The 25881-nt window shown below is 32.5% G+C and overlaps 5 protein-coding genes and 1 pseudogene across 8 annotated transcripts in view; all 6 read right to left on the reverse strand.

Annotated features, from left to right (window-relative positions):
• Positions 1 to 809: 809 nt before the first annotated feature.
• LOC105124821 (reticulon-like protein B5) lies at positions 810 to 16206 on the reverse strand. 2 transcript variants are annotated; one of them, XM_011024964.1, is made up of 6 exons: positions 16190 to 16206; positions 2389 to 2605; positions 1994 to 2174; positions 1756 to 1897; positions 1362 to 1431; positions 810 to 1275 (listed from the first exon to the last, which is right to left on the reverse strand). In XM_011024964.1, exons 2-6 carry the CDS (start codon positions 2582 to 2584, stop codon positions 1106 to 1108), a joined length of 759 nt encoding a protein of 252 aa, XP_011023266.1. In that variant the 5' UTR covers positions 2585 to 2605; positions 16190 to 16206; the 3' UTR covers positions 810 to 1105. The 2 variants fall into 2 exon arrangements, with proteins under 2 accessions (XP_011023266.1, XP_011023265.1); XM_011024963.1 differs by lacking the exon at positions 16190 to 16206 and having other exon boundaries at positions 2389 to 2726.
• Positions 4980 to 7266, reverse strand: LOC105124820 (S-adenosyl-L-methionine-dependent methyltransferases superfamily protein). Of its 3 annotated transcripts, none has more exons than XM_011024962.1 (2): positions 6877 to 7266; positions 4980 to 6275 (listed from the first exon to the last, which is right to left on the reverse strand). In XM_011024962.1, the coding sequence occupies exons 1-2, from the start codon at positions 6958 to 6960 to the stop codon at positions 5223 to 5225; spliced, it is 1137 nt and encodes a 378-aa protein (XP_011023264.1). In that variant the 5' UTR covers positions 6961 to 7266; the 3' UTR covers positions 4980 to 5222. The 3 variants fall into 3 exon arrangements, with proteins under 3 accessions (XP_011023264.1, XP_011023263.1, XP_011023262.1); XM_011024961.1 differs by having other exon boundaries at positions 4980 to 6293; XM_011024960.1 differs by having other exon boundaries at positions 4980 to 6738; positions 6877 to 6958.
• Positions 8588 to 11905, reverse strand: LOC105124819 (uncharacterized; annotated as a pseudogene).
• Positions 14435 to 15318, reverse strand: LOC105124818 (uncharacterized). The gene has a single exon (XM_011024958.1). It carries the CDS (start codon positions 15225 to 15227, stop codon positions 14580 to 14582), a length of 648 nt encoding a protein of 215 aa, XP_011023260.1. The 5' UTR covers positions 15228 to 15318; the 3' UTR covers positions 14435 to 14579.
• Positions 16207 to 18713: 2507 nt separating the features above from the next.
• Positions 18714 to 19719, reverse strand: LOC105124822 (late embryogenesis abundant protein Lea14-A-like). The gene is made up of 2 exons (XM_011024965.1): positions 19393 to 19719; positions 18714 to 19045 (listed from the first exon to the last, which is right to left on the reverse strand). Exons 1-2 carry the CDS (start codon positions 19596 to 19598, stop codon positions 18796 to 18798), a joined length of 456 nt encoding a protein of 151 aa, XP_011023267.1. The 5' UTR covers positions 19599 to 19719; the 3' UTR covers positions 18714 to 18795.
• Positions 19720 to 25548: 5829 nt separating this feature from the next.
• The window catches only part of LOC105124823 (probable WRKY transcription factor 43), a 1509-nt gene continuing 1176 nt past the window's right edge, over positions 25549 to 25881 (reverse strand). The window contains exon 2 of the mRNA XM_011024967.1: positions 25549 to 25820. Within this exon, the coding sequence (XP_011023269.1) occupies positions 25643 to 25820 (178 nt within the window). The 3' untranslated portion in view covers positions 25549 to 25642. The remainder of the gene's footprint in view (positions 25821 to 25881) is intronic.

A 25881-nucleotide genomic window follows, 5' to 3' on the forward strand; every position in this document is an offset into this window, starting at 1 on the left:
GATTCCTGTTTTCAACCCTCGGCTAATATAAGCTCAGAGTTTCCTTCCTTCACAAATCCCGGAACTTCGTGCCATATCTCATTTCACAGGGAACTTAAAATGATTCTAATTTATTATTAATCCATCTCTCATTTGTCGTTTTGCCATATCTCATGGGTGGTTTTTTCCTCTCCGTGGAATTTGAAATAACAAATTCTTCATTTTATATAACCAATTTGTAAACATTATTGCCGTCAAATCAGTATCAAAACCAAAAATAGAAAAATGTCTATTCTGTCATAGTTTAACTTGAGCAGCACCTGTAAAACCACCCATGAAAGGAACCGGATGCTCGATCAATGGCTGCCAAAAGCATACCTCATCCAACCTTATAGTTGCCTTAGGTTTGATTCCAGAAGAGCAGTCAGGGGCCAGGCATCTTAGGTTAGATTCAGATTAAACTAATTTTAAGAATACGCCTACGAGAGTGAGCGCGCGGACTCCGGCCGCTCACCTATATCCTGCTCTTTACTTGTGTTCCCAAACTTGAGCTGGCACGCCCATACAGAGGTTTACACGTTACATCACAAGAAAAACTTGATGGCTAGACGTCGGATTATCCTCACACACAAACAGCAATCAACACAAAGCCAAGTTTGATTGCATCCCTTCACATTCACACTCCCACACTGAAATAGCGTTACAGCCTTGCACATAAACATGCCGCCCTTACCCCGTTAGCCAATGAGGATGTGTTTCTTTGTTTTATGTTTGGTCAGCTCAGGTTGATCATTGCCGCAATCATGAACCAAAAAGATCGACACAAACCAGGAGCACAAAGGTTCCAAAATTTATAATATAAACCAATGTACATTTAGTCATCAAAAACCACCATTATAAGGTGCTATCGGCAAACTGACCATAGGACACGGGAATACAAGTTAAACCTACAACTCCAAAAGTAACACTCCTGAAAGACAATTCATTCAGAATGCAACCCAAACACTTTAAAACAATTACTAGGGCAAAGAACAAAAGAAGCCCAAGCAAATTATGGGCAAAGCAATCACAAGCTGCAAACCCAGGTTTACCCAGTGTTTGCTGGAGACACAACAAGGAGCCAAATCTAAACTCTCTTTGCTTTCAAAGACGCCGCCACTGGGATCTTGCTCAGAACCTTAGCATCGAACACTGCATATTGCTTTTTTATCTGAACCATTGCCTTCTCTGCCAAGGGATCAACTTTGTCCTCGTACTTCTCATAGAGAACAGGTACAGTGTGCAGCAAAACAAAGCCTGTTAAAATCATTGGAAATATTCAGTGCATAAATATCTGGCACACGATTGAACAAGCAGCATAAATCAGTTTCCAAGGTCATTACATATATAAAACAAGGTCAGGAAATGGCACGAACTCCCCACAATTGACAGGACCCACAATCCGGCAATAATCTGGCATTAAAACAGACGAGCAATTTTAGTAAAACCACAATGAGAACCAAAAGCAATTACCCAGCTCAATTTATAATTTGTCAAGGTCAGGAATATACAAATGGCAAATGATCAGCGAAGTAGAGTAGAACATGAAAACTAGCAAAAACACATTCATGAACAAATAATGTAGAACTTGACAGCAGTAAATTCCAGATCCATGTGAGGCAGGAATAAGGTTGCAAAAATAAATAAATAAGAAATATTAAATGATCATCTTCGATTACAAGTTGAACCTCTAGAAACGTAACAAATGAGTATGTGAGAGATATTCAAGAAACATACCATGAGAAGCTTCTTAAAGTCTTTTCCTGCCGCAACACTGCGTAAGCCCGCAAATGCACTATTGATCTCGACACATAGTGCTGAAGCAACCTGCAGGACCAGTTTTTCCGGAAGATGAATTTCTGGGATGCGAGGTGGACTCCTACAAAACATCGGAAAGAAAATTACAACCACCCAGCCTCTAATTTGTTGATACACCTCCCAATCCACCAAAACACATGAAAGAGAATATTATTACTTGTTGATGAGAGTACACGCATTAGACCAGAGGAACAAGAGTGCAGCAGCGAGTATCAAAATGTGACACACTAGAGTAAGCAGGTGGTATTCGATCAACTCGAAAAGGACCCACATTGCGGTGACAAATCCAAGTACACCTGCTGAAACCTTCTTGTTCCTCCACAGAAACACATCAGCAGCTGCACAACAAATTTATCACAACATCCACAGTCATTTTCTTCCCCTTTAATTTTCACACAGCAAAGGAAAAGGACAGCGACGACTAAATCTAAATCATATGCAAGTAACAATCTATCTATCTCTTTATATATAATAGATCGCAGCACGATTTAAAAATATATCTACAACAAAAATGAAAGTTTACTGAGTGAAGCACGTTTTAAATGACCGTACGTTTTCCACCGCCGAGTACATGATGGACAGGCTTTTCTCTACCGAACAAGCGCCAAATTTTGGCCTTCACCGACTCCAAACGATCCGGTTTATCTGAATCCAACTCCGAATCCGACGACGAAGATTCGTGATGGTGAACCTTCTCGATAATCTTCTCCATGATTGACTTAGTCGGACTCTCTGATTGCTCCGCCATTCTAATCTGGATCTTCCCAAATTAAGTTTCTTTTTTTTTTTTTAATAATAATAAGAATGTGAATTCGGGTGCGAGAACACGGGGGGGAGTGATGAAAAAGTGCGAGGGTTAAAAAGGACGTGAGGTATATTTAAATCGTAGGTGTGGATCCGAGCCTCAAGTGTGGAGTTTACGGAGCTGTGGTTTGGTTGAATTTGAAAAGAAAAAGGTTGGGTGGACGATCTCGTAACTCTTATTAGATGTGACATTCAGGAGATCGATGAGTTGACGGCGTTAACTGATAGATTTGCTTTCATACGTTGAGACAATGAAGGACGGTGGTGGATTGGATGGTTGTAAAGGCATCGAGACGTGGCACTGGTGGAATGGACGGCTGCTCCTGTTTTGCTGGTCAGACAAATTGCAGGAAAAAAAAGAGAGATTATATTTAAGATTTGAATTTATTTTTTCAACGGGTTAAAAAAAAAAGAGAGAGAAGGATTTGAGGATGCCACATGGGCAGCATCTTTTTCAAAGGAAAATAAATTGCTTTTCTTCGTCTTCGTTTTAGTATTTTTCTTGAAAAAAAGTGGTGAAGCTTTAGCTTTTGCCGACAGCTGCAAATTCTTTTTCTGTGAACATGAAACTGATGACATTTATTGTTTTTTACTGCTGCATAGGAAGGGGATTGATTTAATACACACACACAGTTTTGATAAAACACATGATAAGTGTATTTTTTTTGGAGTTTAGAATTTTTTCTGAAGAGAAATTATCTTTTTAGTTTTCGTTTCAAGCTATTTTTTTAATTTTAAATTTTTGATATGTTAGTATTAAAAATAATTTTTTAAAAATAAAAAATATTATTTTAATATATTTAAAAACTTTAAAAAACTATTGCCATGATTCAAAAAATTATCTATAAAAAATATATAAAATTTTTTTAATATTAATCTTATATCAATACCTTTATAAGTCATGAGTGGTATATTTTATTTTAAACGGATCAAATATATATATATATATATAATACTAAAATTTATAATACTTGAATTAGTAATTTTTATAAAATAAACTTAAAATCTTACTAATTAAATTATACCCTTTAAAGTTATAAGTGGAGGTATTTTCTGAATAAGCCTTGTAAATTTGTTTAAAGTGAAAAGGCCGTAAACAAATTAATCTTGTGGTGAAGAGATTTATTCAGTTCTGTGTAATTAAATTATTTTTCATTAAATTTTTAAAATATAGGAGCTTTTACAAAATCAGGCAATTAATCTATCAAAACAAGATTTAAAGAGAATCTTTAAATGCATCCAACTGATAAAAAAAATACACCCTTAATATTGTTATGATAATGTTTTTGATAAAATAATAATAAAAAAGAATGTGAGGAAAGAAAATCACCATGTCCTGGCCATCAAGAGTGTAAAAAATAAAAATAAAAAAGCATGTGAGGTTCTAGTCCAGCGGTGAGAGGGGATTGTCCCCTTTCTCTGTATCTGAATTTGAGTCTTATCATGCATACTTGTCACTTCTGTGGTGCTTTACCTGCTCACTAGACTTGCAAGATGTTCAATGAGTTATGAGGATTAGTAGTGGTGCGTGTAAGCTGGCCTGGACATCCCACATAAAAAAAGAAAAGAGTGTAAGAAAAAAAAAGGGTACCATAACACAACAGACCCACGTGTCTTTTTGAGATTTCTTTTCAGTATTGTGCATACATTGTGGACGATCCCCTCCTTCTTCTTCGCTCAAGATTTTATTGGTTGAGGAGTCAGAGTAGTCTGGCCCATTGGATATATAAAAAAAGGAAATGCAAGAATCTTAGACTGAGATGTTTGGATCACATCAGATTGGAAAATTAAAGCCCACAAATAACAAGGTCACGTGGCCACTTTACTATATAATTGTTTTCATTGTTAATGATTTTTTTTAATAGAAAATAGATTCTTTTTTGAAGTTTGGTAGTATCTTAAAAAATAAATTTAAAAATATTTTTTAGTATTTTATTATATCATGTAAATGAGTTGGAAAATAATTTTTTGTTTTTTGTTTTTATTTTATTTTATTAAAAAAATAATGATCAAATCTAATAAATTTAAAGATTGAAAAAGAATGAGATTGAAAAAAAAAATCTAAATTGAAAATTAAATCTAATAAATTCTATTTTCATAAATGATTTTATATAAAATAAATAGAAATCAAAAGAATAAAAATCAAATCTGATAAATAAAAAAAATTCAATTGAGAAAAAAATAAATAACAATAAAAAAAAATAAAAATTAAAGTTTATATAAAAATCAAATTAAAATTAAAGAAGTATTTTTTACTTTAAGAAACATGTATACCAAACTAAAGTTTCACTCGAGTGAAAAATATTTTTTGTTGACTCGTGAAGCAAACAGGTCTCAAGTGGTAAAATCGTTTACAGGGTTTTCAACCGTCTATAACCAATCATAAAATGTGAAGATAACTAAATTAACAGGAAAAGCATAAATGTAATATCCTAATATATCATCAATTATTTAAAGCCAACGAGGCACACTGACTTTTGAGCAAGGACTCGGGATTGAAGCCAGTGAGAGGGGAGCAACCGAGCCCCGGAAGGAAAGAAATCTCGGCTTTGTCATGTATGCACACGCGCCTAGGCGTGTTATTAACGAAATGGTCTTGGCGGCTTCTCTAGCACAGCAGAGAAGAAAACCTCTCGATCATCCTTGTCCAGCTTTGGAACAACAATCCATTTATGCCTCCTGTACCTCAGCATCTTAAAGGCTTCCAAGTAATCATCCAAGTCCTCTTTCAAACAGAAAAAGCTGTCGATCCAAAGCAAACCTCCTGGCCTCAAGACCCTATCCCAATCGTACAATATAAAATCCAGGAGCACAAAATCGATCCATCCATCAAGAAACCTCGTGGTGTGTAACAAATCCAGGGTATTATCAAAGAATGGAAGCCGTTGATTTATAGTCAAGTATAGAGGTACAAGTCCCCGAAGTGCAATCATTTCGTTAAAAGGGGCACCAAGATTAATGGTTGCTGAGACTATCGTGACATTAAACTCTCTCATTCTTGCTGCAAAAGTCCCAGTTCCCACACTGAAATCCAATCCGATTCTGATCTCTCCTGGTTTGATGTTTAGCACTTCAGGTATCAGAAAATCTGCTGTAAGATTCATCTCGGGGTCAGAAATCACTTGTTTGATCCATCTTGGCGATTCATGGTCCGACAGATTGAAGCAATCTGCACACTTAAAGAATCCCTTGCGAGTTGTATTGCTAGCTAGGCAAATGAAGTTTTTGCATCTGTACTGGCTCCACCGGACATTTCGATTGTCAGGAAGCTTCCACATGGACTCGTTGATGGGGAATGGCTTGCTGTATAACTGTGGGGCCCTTGCAAAGCACCTCCTCCTCGGTAACGGATCACATCCATGAACCATCAGCTTTTGAGCTAGCTTCCAATCATCTTTGCAGATTTCACCTACATCATAATCCATATATTCTTCAATATCTTTCTTCATTGCAAAACAAGCATGGCCAATGCTCGTGAACGTTCCGTTAGCTCCCATGAAGTTCTGTTTGCCTAAACGATTGGGTTTGATCCTTACATACTTGCGGATCTCTTCTATCAGAAAGAACTTTGCAGGTTCATCCGACTGTTGTTTTCTTCCTGCTAGAGGATGGACAGCTCTGATTTCACTGTTTTCCTGGGGATTTCCAGTTGTCTGTAATGACTCAACAAGTCCCAAAATATCAGCAAGAAAAGCACTGTATCTTGACACTATTGTTTCTGATGATGAAGAGTCTATTGGCATATCTCTCATCTCATTCATTTCTTTCTGGATCTTGCTAACAATAGTTTCGACAGCTATGCCTGGTTCACTCTGAAATCCTCTTTGATACTCAATATTAACATGACTGCATAACGTATCAGAAATAAAAAGAGATCTAATAGAGTAGAATTTGGACAAAGTAGCAATAGAGACCAAGAGAGCTAAAATACCAAGAATAAAGATTGGCCTGCGAACCCCACCCCATCTTCCTAGCTTCACTGAAATTTTAGGTTTGGTCATCTGTCTAAATGAGACCTCGAAATCGGAAACCAGTCACTGCCAAGAAAAACAGCAGAAGCTACTCTAACAAAACACGTGTCCGATCATGAACAACATCCTAATAGAAATCAGATGCGAGGATACCAAAATTGTTCTCAATCAATGATATTAATATCAATAGTTCATTAAAAAAAGACTTCAAGCAGTTATGAAGTAGGAAAGAAAAAGAAAAGAACGAGGGATATATTAAGGATACCTGTAACTTTGAAGCCGAACGAAAACTATTGGCTTGGAGAGGCGAGGGGGAGGGTGGGGGGAGATGAGTTTGACTAGACGCCATATAATTTAATTGGTAAAAAATCCGCTAAAAGATTAAGATTGGAAGATTTTGAGATCTGAGTCAGATCGGAGTTGTATTTTCTAATCTTATTGAGTTCTGGGCTTCTTGGTAATATTTCCTGAGGCAGTCTACTTTATATGTGATCAGTGTATTTTAATATATCCATCCTAGTCAGAGATAGCTTGCATCCTAGGATGTGCTAATGGACATTGCACATTATCTGGTCAATCTCGTTCACTTAAAGCTTCCAGTTTTCTTGCAATAACGTCTTCACTGTAACGCTTGCAGGATAAAACAAGCTTCTGAGGAGAAATGGGCCTCTGCCCAATAGTAAAATTAGTTACAGTAGGCTAGCCTCAATTGCCACGATTCAAAAGATTATCTATACAAAATATATAAAGAAAATTTAATATTTAATCTTATATCAATACCTTTATAAGTCATGAGTGGTATATTTTGTTTTAAACGGATCAAATATATATATATAATACTAAAATTTATAATACTAATATTTATATAATAAACTTAAAATCTTACTAATTAAGTTATACCTTTTAAAGTTATAAGTAGTGGTATTTTCTGAATAAGCCTTGTAAATTTGTTTAAAGTGAAAAAGCCATAAATAAATTAATCTTGTGGTGAAGAGATTTATTCAGTTCCGTGCAATTAAATTATTTTTCATTAAATTTTTAAAATATAGGAGCTTCTACAAATCAGGCAATTAATCTATGAAAACAAGATTTAAAGAGAATCTTTAAATGCAGCCAACTGATAAAAAAAAAAATACACCCTTAATATTGTTACTATGATAATGTTTTTGATAAAATAATAATAAAAAAGAATGTGAGGAAAGAAAATCACCACGTCCTGGGCCGTCAAGAGCGTACCATAACTCAACAGACCCACGTGTCTTTTTGAGATTTCTTTTCAGTATTGTGCATACATTGTGGACGATCCCCTCCTTCTTCTTTGCTCAAGATTTTATTGGTTGAGGAGTCAGAGTAGTCTGGCCCATTGGATATATAAAAAAAGGAAATGCAAGAATCTTAGACTGAGATGTTTGGATCACATCAGATTGGAAAATTAAAGCCCACAAATAACAAGGTCACGTGGCCACTTTACTATATAATTGTTTTCAGTGTTAATTATTTTTTTAATAGAAAATAGATTCTTTTTTGAAGCTTGGCAGTATCTTAAAAAATAAATTAAAATATATTTTTTAGTATTTTACTATATCATATGAGTTGGAAAATAATTTTTTAATTTTTTTAATTTTATTAAAAAAATAATGATGAAATCTAATAAATTTAAAGGTTGAAGGAGAATGAGATTGAAAAAAAAATCTAAATTGAAAATAAAATCTAATAAATTCTATTTTCATAAATGATTTTATATAAAATAAATAAAAATTAAAAGAATAAAAATCAAATCTGATAAATAAAAAAATTTAATTGAAAAAAATAAGAAAAAAACAAATAATAATCAAAAGACAAAAATTAAAGTTTATATAAAAATCAAATTGAAATTAAAGAAGTATTTTTTACTTTAAGAAACATGAATACCGAAATAAAGTTTCACTCGAGTGAAAAATATTTTTTGTTGACTCATGAAACAAACAGGTCTCAAGTGGTAAAATCGTTTACAGGGTTTTCAACCGTCTATAACCAATCATAAAATGTGAAGATAACTAAATTAACAGGAAAAGCATAAATGTAATATCCTAATATATCATCAATTATTTAAAGCCAACGAGGCACACTGACTTTTGAGCAAGGACTCGGGATTGAAGCCAGTGAGAGGGGAGCAACCGAGCCCCGGAAGGAAAGAAATCTCGGCTTTGTCATGTATGCACACGCGCCTAGGCGTGTTATTAACGAAATGGTCTTGGCGGCTTCTCTAGCACAGCAGAGAAGAAAACCTCTCGATCATCCTTGTCCAGCTTTGGAACAACAATCCATTTATGCCTCCTGTACCTCAGCATCTTAAAGGCTTCCAAGTAATCATCCAAGTCCTCTTTCAAACAGAAAAAGCTGTCGATCCAAAGCAAACCTCCTGGCCTCAAGACCCTATCCCAATCGTACAATATAAAATCCAGGAGCACAAAATCTATCCATCCATCAAGAAACCTCGTGGTGTGTAACAAATCCAGGGTATTATCAAAGAATGGAAGCCGTTGATTTATAGTCAAGTATAGAGGTACAAGTCCCCGAAGTGCAATCATTTCGTTAAAAGGGGCACCAAGATTAATGGTTGCTGAGACTATCGTGACATTAAACTCTCTCATTCTTGCTGCAAAAGTCCCAGTTCCCACACTGAAATCCAATCCGATTCTGATCTCTCCTGGTTTGATGTTTAGCACTTCAGGTATCAGAAAATCTGCTGTAAGATTCATCTCGGGGTCAGAAATCACTTGTTTGATCCATCTTGGCGATTCATGGTCCGACAGATTGAAGCAATCTGCACACTTAAAGAATCCCTTGCGAGTTGTATTGCTAGCTAGGCAAGTGAAGTTTTTGCATCTGTACTGGCTCCACCGGACATTTCGATTGTCAGGAAGCTTCCACATGGACTCGTTGATGGGGAATGGCTTGCTGTATAACTGTGGGGCCCTTGCAAAGCACCTCCTCCTCGGTAACGGATCACATCCATGAACCATCAGCTTTTGAGCTAGCTTCCAATCATCTTTGCAGATTTCACCTACATCATAATCCATATATTCTTCAATATCTTTCTTCATTGCAAAACAAGCATGGCCAATGCTCGTGAACGTTCCGTTAGCTCCCATGAAGTTCTGTTTGCCTAAACGATTGGGTTTGATCCTTACATACTTGCGGATCTCTTCTATCAGAAAGAACTTTGCAGGTTCATCCGACTGTTGTTTTCGTCCTGCTAGAGGATGGACAGCTCTGATTTCACTGTTTTCCTGGGGATTTCCAGTTGTCTGTAATGACTCAATAAGTCCCAAAATATCAGCAAGAAAAGCACTGTATCTAGACACTATTGTTTCTGATGATGAAGAGTCTATTGGCATATCTCTCATCTCATTCATTTCTTTCTGGATCTTGCTAACAATAGTTTCGACAGCTATGCCTGGTTCACTCTGAAATCCTCTTTGATACTCAATATTAACATGACTGCATAACGTATCAGAAATAAAAAGAGATCTAATAGAGTAGAATTTGGACAAAGTAGCAATAGAGACCAAGAGAGCTAAAATACCAAGAATAAAGATTGGCCTGCGAACCCCACCCCATCTTCCTAGCTTCACTGAAATTTTAGGTTTGGTCATCTGTCTAAATGAGACCGGATGCGGGGTGGCAGCGGCAGCGGCAATTGTTTAATATTATAAAAGCAGTTATTTTTTAAAATATTTTTTATTATAAAATATATTAAAAAAAATATTTTTTTATTTTTAAAATTAATTTAGCATCAACCGTCGAAACAATCTAAAATGAAAAATTTTAATAGTTTAGCCCCAAAAGCCTTAGGCTGCATTTGAAAACACAAGCCCACATATACTTTTAATAAATTTAGTTTTTTTATAAAAAATTAAATAAAAATTATTTTAATATATTATAATATAAAAATTATTTTAAAAAACAATCATATCTATAATTCCAAATACTTTTTTAGTTATTATACATTACTTAAGTTAGTAATTGCGTTGGATGGACTTCACTTTCTTATCTGTATATCTTGAGAATGACGTTTTCTTCATATGGCCACACGGAAGGAACTAATGAATCTCTCTATGCTACAAGTTAACCTCTTTTTATATTTTTTTTTTTCTTGTGAGACTTCTCCATGCTTTACGGTTACCAAATTCCTGCACATCCATGACCCATGAATCTTCAAGAAAAAGAAAGTTGAAGTAAAAGCTCCAAGGCAAATCTGTGATTAGCAAAAACGAGAAATTGAGGTTGATGGGGTCTGAAACTGCCCAGGCAATGGTTTGTTGATGAGATTATCTTGAAGGTGGAAGGCGAGCAGAACAACCAAACAGCAGTTGGATTTAACACGAATACATAACAAAATGAAGAAAACAATACCACACCAATTCTGACATTTTATATAACAATCCAAAATCAGTAAATCCAACAAAACCCCCTATACCTACTCAATACCCACACCAAGAATTTACAATATCCATTTCCCACCACTCCACATCCAAATCAGATCAAGCCAAAATCACCTCCTCCTCCGATCTTCTGCATACTGCGATAAGGGCACAACCTCCGACAATGGTGTAGAGAGCGGAGTCGGCAACGGTGAGTTCCGACAGACTGGACACGAGCCGTTAAGCTTAAGCCAGGCATCAAGACAGAGCGAGTGAAAGTAATGCCTGCACTCAGGCATCATTCTTAACATCTCCAAATCTTTATACTCGCACAAACAGATCGAGCAAGTATTGTTAAGGTCATCGGTACTTTCACTGAACCCACCATCTCTACTAAACTGGAATTTCGGGTACGAGTTTATAACAGCCTGGTCAAGCCCAACAGCAGCACCTTCCGAATCACGTTCTTGTTCTTCATCGTCTTCAGCGACGAAAATAATGCGAGGAAGTATTATTCCATCAGCTGTAGAGTTTGAATAATTGTTGTTGTTGTTGGAGTTACGAGAGCGATTTCGGGTGGTGCGACAACATATGTAGGAAGCGAGGAGAATAGTGGAGACAAGGACGAGAAAGCCAAGGGCTATGGCTATAGAATAGCCAAGGCCAAGGCTGGTGAGATAATTGGAGGAGGGAGGGGAAGTGGAGGTGGTGATGGTGGCGGGGGACATTTGGGTTTAAAGAGGAATTGGGAGTCCATTTGGGGGGTGAGAGAAGAGAAGGGCATGGGGATTAGGGTAGATTTTTTTGGGGAGAAGGTGGGTGGATTTTCCAGCTGCTGCATTTAATACAGCGTTTGGAAACAGAGAGGGGCATTTAATTTGCTTGTAAGTAGGAAAATCATATCGTGGGCTTTGGGCCTTCTTTGTGCTTTGGAATTTTAAGGGTTTTAGTGGTATTACAATTTATTTTTTATAATACTATTAAACATATAAAAATAATTCAATTTCAAAAATTTACTTTCCAGATAAGTCACTTTACAGCAACCAAAAGGGACTAAAGATGGACAGTTGTTTCCTCTTACATGATGCCTCCTGTAAGTGGGAGTAATATTTCAACTCAATTCGTGTGAGATGACGTCAAGCAGCTCTACTTGTCGAACTAGCACCGCCAAGGTGTTTTTTTTTTCTTCTGACATGAAGCTGGACAATTAATGTTGTTTCCGTAATTATCAGTTTTGTTTTTATTTGAACGGTCAATATTTCTTAGCATCGAACTATCAGTTACAATTGATTTTAAAGCGAGCACCAGGATATGCTTCTCTCTTCTTTTGTTAGAAAAAACTTTCTCCTTTGTTTTATGTTCTTATACCATCCATTACCAAACTTCAATGTGACGAAAGTCTCCCTCTTCCAGCCACCTGTGATTGGTGATATTGGAAGTTACCGAAGAACTTAGGAGGATCCTCCGACTAACTTAGGCTTTGACCCGGCCAGCATGGCAACTTCTTTATTTATAAACTAGTTTGCATTGTCGCACGATACTCTCGCACTATACTGGGGCTTGAATAAAAAAATATATACATAAAAAAATATTTAAATCAACAAATTAAAAATATATACATAAAAAAATATTTAAATTTATAAACTACTAATGGACACATGTCCTCTACTGCAAATTTCTTGCTTCCACTCTCCTTGAAGCCCTTATCGTTTCCAAACTTCGCATGCTTGATGCTAACCTCTACTAACCAAAGTGATTTTTTTTGGTCGTCTTATTTTTTTCATTTTCATTAGGGCCCTCGAGTTAGATCAATGTCCAATATGCATAAACAAAAATAAAACGGGTAACGTGTTCAATTAGCAATTTTAGTGTCTTTTGCCCTCTTTCAAAAAGAAATGAGTAATTAATTAATATAGGTTATGGGTAAGAGGTCTCACCACTATTGCAGCTCTGTGGTCCAATATATGCCAAACATGGTCATATTCAATGGAGTCGACACATAACCGGCTTAAGTTTAGCGATTGAAACGCTGTGTTTTTAGTGCCTTTTACCTCTACAAAAGTTGTCTGCCACAGGTCACGCTGTCACAACCTCACAGGGCTGGCTTGTTCTTCCCACGCTCGGGGGACGAAGACAGATTTCCAACAAAGAGCCCATCCCGAAACAGGCGAGAAATAAACACGAACAAGAGAATATTAACATGCTGTGTAGTGTATACGCAGGGGAATAAAACGGAAAGAAAGCAAAACACTTTGCCATGTTTGATCAGTGCCCAAGTCCACGCAATTAAGGGTTCTTTCACAACTATGGAAGAGGGGAAAAGAAGAATAAATTTATATATATATAGAGTGAGAGAAATAATTACTCGATCCCTTTGTTTGAGAGTTTCAATGTCGAGTCTCTACTTAGCCCTTCTATTGTTTTAATGTCGAGTCTCTACTTAGCCCTTCTATAACATTTCATTACAATTTGATTTTTCCCCTCCTAAATATCTTTCATGTCTAATGAAATATTATAATCTCCCCTCCAACATATAAAATTAAAAATACATTTAAAAAGGGTAATTTAGAAATCTTAAAAAGAATTTACAGTAAACTTTGGCTTTTTCTCATAAATCACAAGGAATAACTATCAATATTATATATATATATATAAAAACAGTGGAACTAAATTATAATTTATTAAAAAATTACAACACTTGCCTTTTCGCATTTCTTACATATTAGCATCATGATGGAATTACCCCAGTAAAACGGCGGCAATTTTTAAAGTTTCAATGTTTAAAATAACCGATTAATATGTAATATTTGATCCAATTTAATCCATTAAAGCTGGTTATGTAGATATTACAAATAATAATATATTAAAAAACCAAATAAATAAATATTAAGTGTTAATATGAGTTGAGATTTTTAAAAATTACCTAACCCCGATTAAATCCGCATAACTCATTTAATATGTATTTTTGTTTTTCTCTCTCTTCATTTTTCTTTATATATATATATATATATATGTCATTTTTTTATGTTTAGTAATAACTATATGTTTGAAATAGTGTAAAAACATTGTAACATTAATTTTAATTAAAGAAAAAAAATTATATACTTTTGAAAGTGTGCTTTTTAGAATTGTCGATGAATAATGGGATTTATATATTCAATCCGTAAATATCTATAATATTTACACAAAATTTAGCTTAATTTGATACATATAACCCCCTCAATTCCAAAAATTTTAAAAAAGATTATGTTTATAATTTATAAAATATTAAAAATTAAATTAGATATAATTATGAATATTGAATACTAACTAGCCTACGAACACCGGCAGTTTTATGTTTGGAAGTTTCTTTCCGTGAGTAGATGATGGTTTAATATTAAAGACCTCAAAAATCACTTCAAATCCATTTGACTGAATCGTTTTTTTGGAGAAAGGGAAAAAATAGAGCTCATATTTCACTTAGGAAGATAAAGATGTATGGATCACAGTCCACTCAGTCTCCTACAACCAAGCATCTGCACTAGGCATTAAAATACAAGAAGCAACAATGGTATGCCATGCTCTAAAAATCAACTTTCCGCTTGCACTTCTGTATCTGAATTTGCTGACTCGTAATATTAAGTGTAATGCTGCAGGTCATTTTCACAACAATATTCCTCTTGACAATCGCTATTTTCATCCTCCCTGGAACTCTTGTGTAGGTGGTCATGGACAATATCCCAGAGCTCATATCAGCATGCAGATTTGGGTTTGACATGATCCTGTCTGGGATGATATCCACAGTAACATTCATCCTCATGGTCCGTCTGGCCCTAGCATGGCCCGGTCCGTTTCTGGCCTCCCCAACTATCTGCCTGTCGTAGTAGAGAGTTGTGGTGGTGTTGCTATACTTGAATGATGCTACGTTGGGATTTTTAACAGATACATCTGCAATTAGGGTTATGTTCACCCCTGGCTTCGGAGTTGTGCCGTTGTTTAGCTCCAACTTAGTGATCTTGACACCGTTCATTTTGATGACAGGGTCTTTGACACAAAAGACAGTGAACCGTAAGACTATGATCGCTGTGACTAGAATGACAAATATGGCTGTGACGAATACACAGACGCATTTTCTGCTTCGTTTCTTATGGTGTTCAGAAGCCCCTTCTTCGTCGCTGCATCGGCGCTCCGCAGCCGGGGCCAGTGGTCTTACCTGCTCGCGTTTCGCCATATGACTAGAGGTTGGAAGGGTATAGGAGATCAAGGATGCTTGCAGGAGGATATTAGGTGATCTGAACTCTGGTGGATTTTGGAAGTATTGTGTTGTGGTTTTATATTGTAATAGGAGTCAGTGCTGAAGTAATTGAACTTTGAATTTTGTTCAGATCGTAGACATTGTTTGATTAGATATTTGGTTTTTAGTCCTGATCAGTGCTTCAAGGTGTTGACTCATGCCTCAAATGTATATGATCTTACACCAAAAACATTTATTTTAACCTTTTTTTTCTTCTTGGTCAGATTCATCAAGCACGTCCATCATAATTGCAGGAGAAGGAAATTATATATATATATAAAACAGTTCCAATTTCAAACGGAGCCTAAATCTTCAACTCAGGAGGCAAAGAGAAGAAAAAATTGTTATAGTGCTCGAATAGAAATAAACATTAATAATAAAATGTTTGTCATATAGAGAAAAGGAGAAAGTGATGGCTATCGGTTATTCATTTTTTAAATGGAAACAACTTAGAGTATGTAAAATTGAAACTAAATTCAAAGATTATTAGATGGCGGCATTGACTGTTGCTGAGGGTCAATGTGGCTAAAAATCAGCACTAGTGATTAGGCCAAGTGTGACGCTAACTGCTAACCAACTCCTTCCTCGAAGAGATTATCAATAAATCGAAGAGCCTTCTTTCCCCCGCCATTTCAGCAGAATTTATGCAATCAGTTCAAATGAAGATCCTTTTAAGGTCGTTTTTTATAATGATTTGAAATTGAGTAGAGTCCGCTTAATGATGTAAGGAATTAATTAAATAATTTACTGAAAATTATTTTTTAAAATTTATTGTGAATTTATTTACTATTAAAAAAATATCGATAAAAAATATGTTTTATTCAAAGAAAAAATTATCCTTATATTTAGAAAAGTATTTTTATTTTTATTTTAAGTGAAAACACTTACAAAGAGTTGCAAAAAATTTAAAAATATCTTGTATTTTTTTAATTATATCAAATTTAGTTCTTAATCTTTTGATTTTTATATATTTTGTTTTGATTTTTTTTTAATTTCATCCCTTAGAATTTGATTTAATTATGTTTTTAAACCAATTTTGATGTTTGTTATTTTGATTAATACTTGTTTTTTTTTGTTTTTTTAATTAAATTTTTTTATTTATCAGATTTACTTTCAGTTGTTTTGATTGTTATTTATTTATTTGAAATTATTTATAAAATTAAATTATTTTTTTCAATTTCATCTTCTTTCAACTTTTTATCTATTATATTTAATTTCGTTCTTTTCATAAACTTGAAAAAAAAATAAAACATTAATGTTTATTTTTTTAATTCATTTTTCATGATATAGTTAAATTTCCAATTTATTTTTTATAACACTAAAAAATATTAAAAAATAATTTATTTTTAAAAAAAATCATATTTAATAAAAAAATTATATAATAAAATCACTTTTTAGTAAACAAATAGAGGTAGAAGAAGACAATCTCTAAAAATAAACAAACCCTTATTTAAATTAAAACTTTAATTATAGTAATATGAGTGATTTTTTAAACAATCAGATACAAATATAACACTCACATGCAAATGCGGATCATGAACAATTCATCATGCATGCACCAATATAAAGAAACTCCACTGAAATGTTATTAAAATTGAATAACTCTTTTTTAAGAAAATAAATATCCTATTTACACGTATAAGACTCTGATAAATGAAAAAAGAAGCAGATGAAATTATAGGTTCTTTGGCTTTACATAGAGACAAATTAAGGTGGAGAGTGCATCCTCCAACCTCTGTGGAACTCCATTAATGTCTTTTATGATCATTTATGATATTGTTATAATTTTATTTGAATGGTTATACTTGGGGACTTGATTTTAGACGATACATCAATAATCAGGATACATAAGGACCTCGCTTAGAGATAACAATATTGACGAGCTCTACTTTGTAAAAAAAAAAAAAAACTCAGATGTTTTCTAAATTTTTGAGATAATAACAATTTTGTACTTAAAAATATTTTTATATCAATTTTAACTTTAAGCTATTTTGATTTCTTAATTAAAGGTTTTTCCTAGAACTACTTAAAAGGTCTGTATAATGGATGAAATTCTCTAATTAAAATTTTAAAAATAAAATTGATACAAAAACTTATTTTAAAAAATTAAAATTGTATTTTTATAGTTTGCCTTATTATCTTTAATTTTGTGGTGGTGATTCTGCTCACTTTTGATGACTTTTGATAATAGAATTATTGATGTCTTGGCATCTCGATATTAAAAACAATTATACAATATAATTAAAAGTTGTGGGTTTTTTATGTTTAGCATTGTTTATCCTTTATTTTAAATTGTTCACTTAGATGTTCATAGCTATTTTTTTTCTTTTCACTCTTATTTATTAAATTTTATTTATTTTAATTTTATCATATGTTAGGTACTATATTGAGATAGGTCAATTTTTTTTTTTTAATTTCATCCTCACAAGTTATGTTGGTAATGTTTTATGTGTTGAGATTGGTTTTAATTTGTATGATTTTTCTTAAAAAATAAATAAAATTAATTTTTATGTTAATTGTGAAAAAAATAAAAGACATGACCAGTTGTTTTAATCTATAAACTCAAATCTTGAGTTTTGATTAGTTGGGATCAAAAATACAGATGACTTGACTTTTCAATCATGAGACCAGAAAATATTCTCGTAGATGAGATGACAGATCGTACATCGAAGATGCAAAACTCGTCGACTTCTAAAACAAAAAGAAATTTTTTTTTAAAAAAAAAAGCTAAACCAGCTTCTTCTTTTGTTTTTGCCTAGACGCTGTCAGTTTTTTTTTTTAATTCTAATTAATATCTTCTTTTTTTATTTTTAAAATTTTTTAGTCTAACATTTCTATTTTGCAAGTAACAACCATAATTAATATATATATATATATAGGGTAAAACTGTAATTAGATTTTTCTTTCGATTTTAAACAAAATTGTGATAAACAGAAAACGCTTTCTGCGGGTGCCAAAGACGATGAAAAAAGCCCAAAAAAAAGCTAAGCCCGAAAGGAAAGGGCAGTGAGTTCTTAGGCTGCAGGGCGGACCGGACTCAAAAAGTGCTTCCAGCAAACGTTATCAAAATAAAAACCTTTTCCTGAGCTAACTGTCGCCCGCTACACGTTATCAAAATTACCTTTTCCTGAGCTAACTGTCGCCCGCTAAACAACTTTGCTTGTTAAAATCCTATAAATTGATTCAAAACCTCAGATTCATACTTGAACCATGCCGTAGTATAGTAGTGAAAGCCAAGGATGCATAGGAGGATGTGATAAACAAACATTTGACAAATAGGAGAGTTAGGGACAATTACGAGTGCCTGCTCTTTTTATAACGTTATTCTTTTGATCTCTCGTAAAGCACTGCCCAGTGAAAACTAAAGCTAAATCACTATAAATACAAAAAGAGGACAAATATGAGGGGGGCAAAATCAAGAACTTTGTATGGGGCAAAACCACACTTCATTTATTTATCCCTTAGTGTACTAGAGAAACAGATCCATATCCAAATTAAGAGAGAATTAAAACATATCGGAGAGGGTAGGCAGCTTGAGTTCACCCTTCTTGGACAGAGGAATGGTGAAACTGCCAAAGATAGGAAGGTCAATTGTGAGACCCAACACCAGCTCATAGTCTATATCACCGTCTCTAACAACATCCTTCACCAAGCTCACAAGCACGCTGTGTGGCACCTTCATTGGCACATCTAAGATTGTTGTGTCGTCCCCTTTCAACGAGCCAGGGTCTGGTACTGTCCCTGATGCAATCATCCTGCTCCCAACATGCAAATCATGTCAAGAAAAATCCACGCCTTAATTAGCAAACTAACAACATAAAAATCTAAAAAAATTATCCATCACAAGTTCTTAAGCTTTCGGCTTTCCGAATAATTGCAAATTGGATTAAGAGCCCCCTTGATATTCCGCATTACCATCTTGAGTTAATCAACGACACAAAACATTTGGTAATAATTAATCTTAATCCGGAACCATACAGAGCAGGCAATCCAACAGTTTCGGACAAATCTCGCATGTTCTTTGAACAATATTTGTACACGTTTCAGATAAAAAGAAAAAATAACAAAGAAGTGAAACGGGACGGTGAGTGTATGGAGTTACCTGCCACCGCTCTTGAAAGCGTAGGAGATCTCGCAAATAGGGATCGTAGTTCCATATGGGTTCTTGACAGACACCTTGGCACCATAGTCTATGCTGTCAGGGTGCACGCTGTCCAGATTCATGTCGGTGATGGTAGCCTCTGGGGTCTTGACATTAACCACCTTCTCTGCCACAAATTGTTTGGCCTTGCCTAGCAACTGCGACATTTTTGTAATTGCAAGATAAACTTAATTAGTCAGGGGCTTTGCTAGTTCCTTTATTTCCCACAGAAATGATAGTTATCTCTTCTCTAGCTTCTCTCCTGTTTATATTGTAGGAAATGGTAGCGTGTCTTGTCGTCGACATCGCTGAAGATACGTGTGTAAGTCGTGGGCTCCTCGTGTCTGAAGATATTTTCACGACAAAGGTACGATCGAGGGAAGTCTCCCATTAGCTACTAGCATATTGTATAATTATTTGTCAGTTGAGTACTTAAACAAAATGATTTATCAATTACATCCAGAGATGTTTTTAAAAGTTTTTAATTCGATGCGTCTGTGCCTTCTTTTCTAATTTTATGTCAAATTTTATTTATAATGACGATAAATGTCACTAAACCTCGACAACTATTCATTTAATGCATTGTTTCGGGACTTAAATCAATAATAGATGCGTACTAGATAGGTTTACGGAGCTTCGCCGCGAGCAGGCTTATTTTTCAATGAAAAAAAGTCTAAAAAAATAATGTAACAGTAAAACCGGGTGAAGTTATTGAAACTATGCCAATGAGATAATTAAAACAAGAAAAAAAATAGAGTTTAATTTTAAAAAAATAAATTTTAATGGATAAAATAAAAAAATATGATTAAAATTAGTATTGAGTCACCCTACCAAGCTTGCTACGTAAATCAGGAGATAAAAATGACAAATTAAAAGGAAACTAAAGAAAATAATAAAATTTATTTTTTAAAAATAAACAACTTCAAAAGATATAATTGATAAAAAAAATAATACCAATTCATATTAATTTTTAAAATTAATTACTCTAATTAGTGACTATATCAAAAGCATTGTATTGAAATGTTACCATTTTAAAAATATATTTGACTTGATGTAATAAGTTGATCTATGATCCAGAAAATTTAAGGTTTAAAAAAAGTAAAATTTTAAAAAAAATTAGAGTAAAATTGATTTAGTATAAAACAATAAAAAACTTAGATTGATCAATTTCCCAGTTAACCCATGGCAAACTTAATAAATAATTATCAACTATTTTCCTTGATTTTTTTAAATGATATTATTTTTATTATTTTATAAAATAAAAAAATTTATTTGATTTAAATTAATTCAAGATAGCATATTTTACCCATGATTTTATCCTAGATTTTTTTCTTGGATTCGGTCCAAAAACAAAGGGAAAATCCAGGAAAAACAAATTATAATAAATTAATAATTAAATAAAAAAATTCAAAGATAAATTAGCAATTAGCTAAAATGCAACTCCTCTCCGAATTTTAATTCTGACACCACACAAATTTAATACAAAATTTTAAAACATTTAATTTTAAAAAATACTCATTATTATCGTCACCTATACACGACTGAACGAATTTAAGTGTTCGTGTTTTTTTTTAATAGGTATCCCTGTGCCATTAAGTCCTTCGAATCTAATTTAATGACAATCTTTCTACTGGATATATTTTCCAGCATCGTCACCTTTCCTTTAATTTTTTGACACGTCTCTTACCACCATTTCAAAGCAGACAGAGTGCGGCCTGGGCTTATGTATGGATGCGCACTAATTATGGGCTGAACACCCTCGGCTCGGGTACGGGACACCATTGTAAACTTCTTTATTTGGAGAACGAATAGTTCTGATTCCACTTGTTGAATTTTTAGAACTCTTAACAGTGGGAGAACAAATCACACTGGACTTTTATTAAGTGTTTATTTAATATTATAAGATTGTTTTTTAAAATATTCTTTGATTGATTGACAATATATTGAAAAAATATTTTTAAAAAATTATTTATTTAACAAATAATATATATTCTAAATCGATAATCCATGTATATTTTAGCAGTGGTTGTTTAATAATATTACCCTGTAGAAGGTTGAGAGTAATTTACTATTTGATAAAGTAAAAACTTGGTTTTGTTTAGATATAACCCATTATAAATTAAGGTTGCACCTAGGTTTAGCAAAAACAAAAAAGCTAAACTTTGAAATAGCAACTCACCTTAGTTTTTTAATTATTCATCGACAAAATAGTGTGGCCACAAAACACATATTTTTAAAGAGAAAAAACTCGTTGGAGGAATATCAAACTTCTTAGAACCTATTGTCCATCAGTCAAGCAGCTCCTTTAGTTCACCACTGATTTCCATTGTTTTGATTGTCAAGCAAACATCATCGCCGTGCAAGATAGCTTACTCTTCCTCTCCTTTTTTTTCTTTTTCTTTTTATGTTTTTTATTGCATTTCTCAGTCGCTATTACTTTGCAAAGTGAATAATAGAAAATGAATTAATTCATTCTTTACTGACCATAGATCGGATTAGGTCGAGCTCAAATCTAAATATATTGAATTGAGTTTGATTAAAAAAAATAAAAATTTTAAAATAATTTTTAGATATCTTGTTTTATTCAAAAAACTAGTATTTAATATTATTCAATTATACTACATAATTACATTAGAAAAAAATCACTTAATAACAAAGCATTTGCAGAGTTTAACCGCTATCCCAAATTTATTTCTGATGATAATTTACCTGATTTTATTGTATGCTCGAGAAGTTATGAAACTATAATCTTTGTTGGATGAATTTCGTTAATGATAAAATTACAGATGGTTTAATAAAATAAAAAAAATACTACATCATTAAATAAAAAATACTATATATTTTTTATAACCTCGATTTAAAAAATATTTTTAACTAAACATATTCAATTATCTTTTATTCAACTTCAATTTCAACCATAATTTTAATCAAATATATATTTTACCAAACCAACATCAACTAAATTTTTTTTATAAAACAATTTTGTTCAAACCATAACTACAAAAGTTATTACAATATCAAACATATCTCTATTTGTCACGACACGTATTTAAAATAATATCTTTTAATTTTTAACAATAATATATCAAAATAAAAAAAAAATATAATATAATATAGATTTTAAATAAGAAAATTTTTAAATTTTACCAAACCTCTCTTTAAAAACACAATACCAAACAAAACTAATACTTAAATACTATTTATTTTTGCATTTTAAACATGTATGTTTTGTATTTTTAATTTTTTTTGAAAAATTTAAATTTATTTATTTATTCTCCACTTAAAATTATTATTTTTTATTTTTAAATTATTTTAATATGGTGCAATAAAAAATAATTTTAAAAAATAAAAAATATATATTATTTTAATATATTTTTTAATAAAAAACACTTTAAATCTAACCACCGTAGCAATCTTACTTTCCACAGAGCGCGCCAGCACGCAAAACTCTTGGCTACAAATTCTTTTTCTTCTCACTTACCGCAGACCACAGGCACTCATATATATATATATATATTAATAGTACTCGGGTGACTCAGAAAAATAAAAATCAAGATTTTAAAAATAAAAAAATCACCAGCTAATAATTTCATCAAAGATCACACAGTAAAACCCGGTGCAACAAAAAGTTAAATTGAAAGCCATGTAGGAGTATTTTCAATGAACATAGTTTGCAGACCTAGTTTGGTAACTACCGCGGTTGAAAATTCAAGTTATAGATTTTAATCAGGTTTTTAAAATTAAAATAATATTATTTTATTAAAAAATCAACGAACTGTAATTAAGTTTTTAACTTGTTTTTACCAAGTTGTTGAATCACATTAATTTTTTTTTTTAATCTGACCGAGTTCTAATCTTAAATTAACTGGATTCTAAGTTCATCCACTTACCGGATTTCCAAACTATGCCAATGATTATTTCGTTGTAAAACTTTCTATTCCAAGTTCAAATTTTAATTGAGGGTTATTTTTTTTCTTATTAAATAAGAGGTCTAAATCTTAAATCTAAGAGAATAAATTAATAAAAAATTGAATTTATCATTAGATTAAAATCATATCTCTTTAAAATACACAGCAATATAAAGGGGAAGATTACCATTTATAATAAGTTTGTTTCCGGTTTGAGATGGGGATAAGAAATTAAATTTTATTTTTTTATATATTTTTAAATCATTTTGTTATATTAATATTAAAAATAATTTTAGAAAAATAAAAATAAAAATTATTTTAATATATTTTTAAATAAAAAATATTTTTAAAAACATCAAAACAGGTAAAATAGAAAACATAACAAGGAGCTCTTCATTTGAAGAGATATATCTCATGTGAGAAGTTAAAGATCGACCCTGACTTAAATGGATTTATCCCGGAGAGAATAATTGAAGGATGTTTTATATTTTAAACATGCTGAAAAAATAAAATTAGGGTTTGTTAAGCTTTTTTATTTTATTTTATTTTAATATTTAGATTTATAAATAGTATATTGGAGTTGAAAATAAAATAATCGAGGCTATTAAAATATTTTTGGGTGTAAACAGTTTAAGGATTTTTTTTTTCGGTCTGAATTGCCCATAACTGAATTTCCAAGTATCAGAGATAGTCAAAATTTATTGGTGTGGATGTCGCGTTCTCCTTATGTCGACACTGTGTTATTTTATCTATCTATCTATTATTATTATTATTGTTATTATTATTATTTTTAAATAACACAGGCAGAAGACATTATGTGTTTGCCTCTTTTCTTAAAACATGTAAGCAAACCTAGAAGCGTGAGGCTTTTTTTAAAAGCCCTGGCATGCCTGGGGCTGCAATTGCATGCCTGGGCTTTATTCCGTAGACTTCACATTTTTTATTTGTTTAACTATTTTATTTTATATAAAATTCTCTTTAAATAAAATTATAAAATAAATATATATAAAACCACTTGATTATGCTATATATTCAAATAAGATTAGTGTTTTTTACGGTAATCCTAACCATTACTTTATGAATAATTATATATATATATGAAACTAATATGTATAGTTTTTTTTTAAATTCTCATGAATATCCAATAAAAATAAAATGCCTATTATTTTTATTTTTATATAATTTTATCAATTTATTTTTTCAACAGCCAATTGAAAATTATAGAGGCATGATTTTTTTATTAAAATTTATTTTCAGATCATTATGAGGTTTTATTCTAAGAATCATTCATCTAATAAAAAAGACCAGTTGTCATATAAAAACAGTCAATAAGAAAAAAAGGTGTTTTTTAATCTAAATAATTGAAATTATTACAAATACTTATTTTAATTTTTTTAAGTTTTATTGAAAACAATTTAATGCTATAAAGACATACTTTTATAAATAAAAAAAGGCGGAGGGAAACTTGAATAATAAAAAGGAATTTTGAATAAACATATATATAAAAATTCTTTTCTAGAATTTAATTGATTTATTTCTTATAAATATTTATTTTAATTATGAATTTTTTTTATAAAAATAGGTTCAAGAAAAGAAAAGAGAGAGAGAGTCCTGCGGCATCCCGCGAGTCGCCGCGACCTTGCCGGCTAGTTCACACCTAAAATAACCGTTCAGGATCTGGTGAGGGGATCATTAATAAATGAATTTGCTCACTTAGCCCAAATTGAGAGAATGGGCCGCACAACGCAACATTCGGCTCTCTAATCTCGACGCCTCTCTCTCTCCATACAATGCGGACCATTTTCACAAGGCCAGCACTTGAAAAACTAAGAAGCTTGCACAGCGGATCGAGGGTATTGGTGTAATGGTGGAAGGGGCCTGTTTTTTTTATTGTATTTAAGTTTGAATTTTTATGTATATATTTGTCATTAGTAGAACATGAAATTAATTATGGTACACACAATAAATCTTAAAAAAAAAAAAACTTGCACAGCTCTGTTTTATGTCAAGAAAAGACGCTCTTATTCTATTCTGATCATCTAAACTTAAGTTTCAATTGGACGAGGCTAAATTCTCATTAATGTTTTGTTTTGATGTGGATAACTCGCTCTGGATGGATTTGAAAAATATACTTAGTTCCAGTTCATATAAAAACTCTATCGATCTTTCTAGTTGTAAAATTAAAAGAAAAAAGAAAAGAAAAGGAAGATGGAAAAGTTTATACAAGTTTTCACTATATACAAAGACTGATATAAGATGGCCAAGAACAACAGGGTCTGCTTGTGCAGAAGTGAGCTTAATAATTAGAACCTAGCAAGGAATTGCATCTGTTTGAGAAGAGGAGTTAGGGTTTCCATCAGTTTCTCACATGGATGATCATGAACTCCTTCATAAGTCGTGACGACTATGCTTGTGTCCTTAGATAGCCTTTGCACTTGTTTCTTCACGTTGCATGTATGATGCGTGCACCGGTAGTAACTCCTTTGGCAAGATAAAATAAAATCAACGCAAAACATTTCACCAAATTATTAAATAATATATA

Source organism: Populus euphratica, unplaced genomic scaffold (genome assembly GCF_000495115.2).
Source record: "Populus euphratica unplaced genomic scaffold, PopEup_1.0 scaffold32.1, whole genome shotgun sequence".
Lineage (NCBI taxonomy): Eukaryota > Viridiplantae > Streptophyta > Magnoliopsida > Malpighiales > Salicaceae > Populus > Populus euphratica.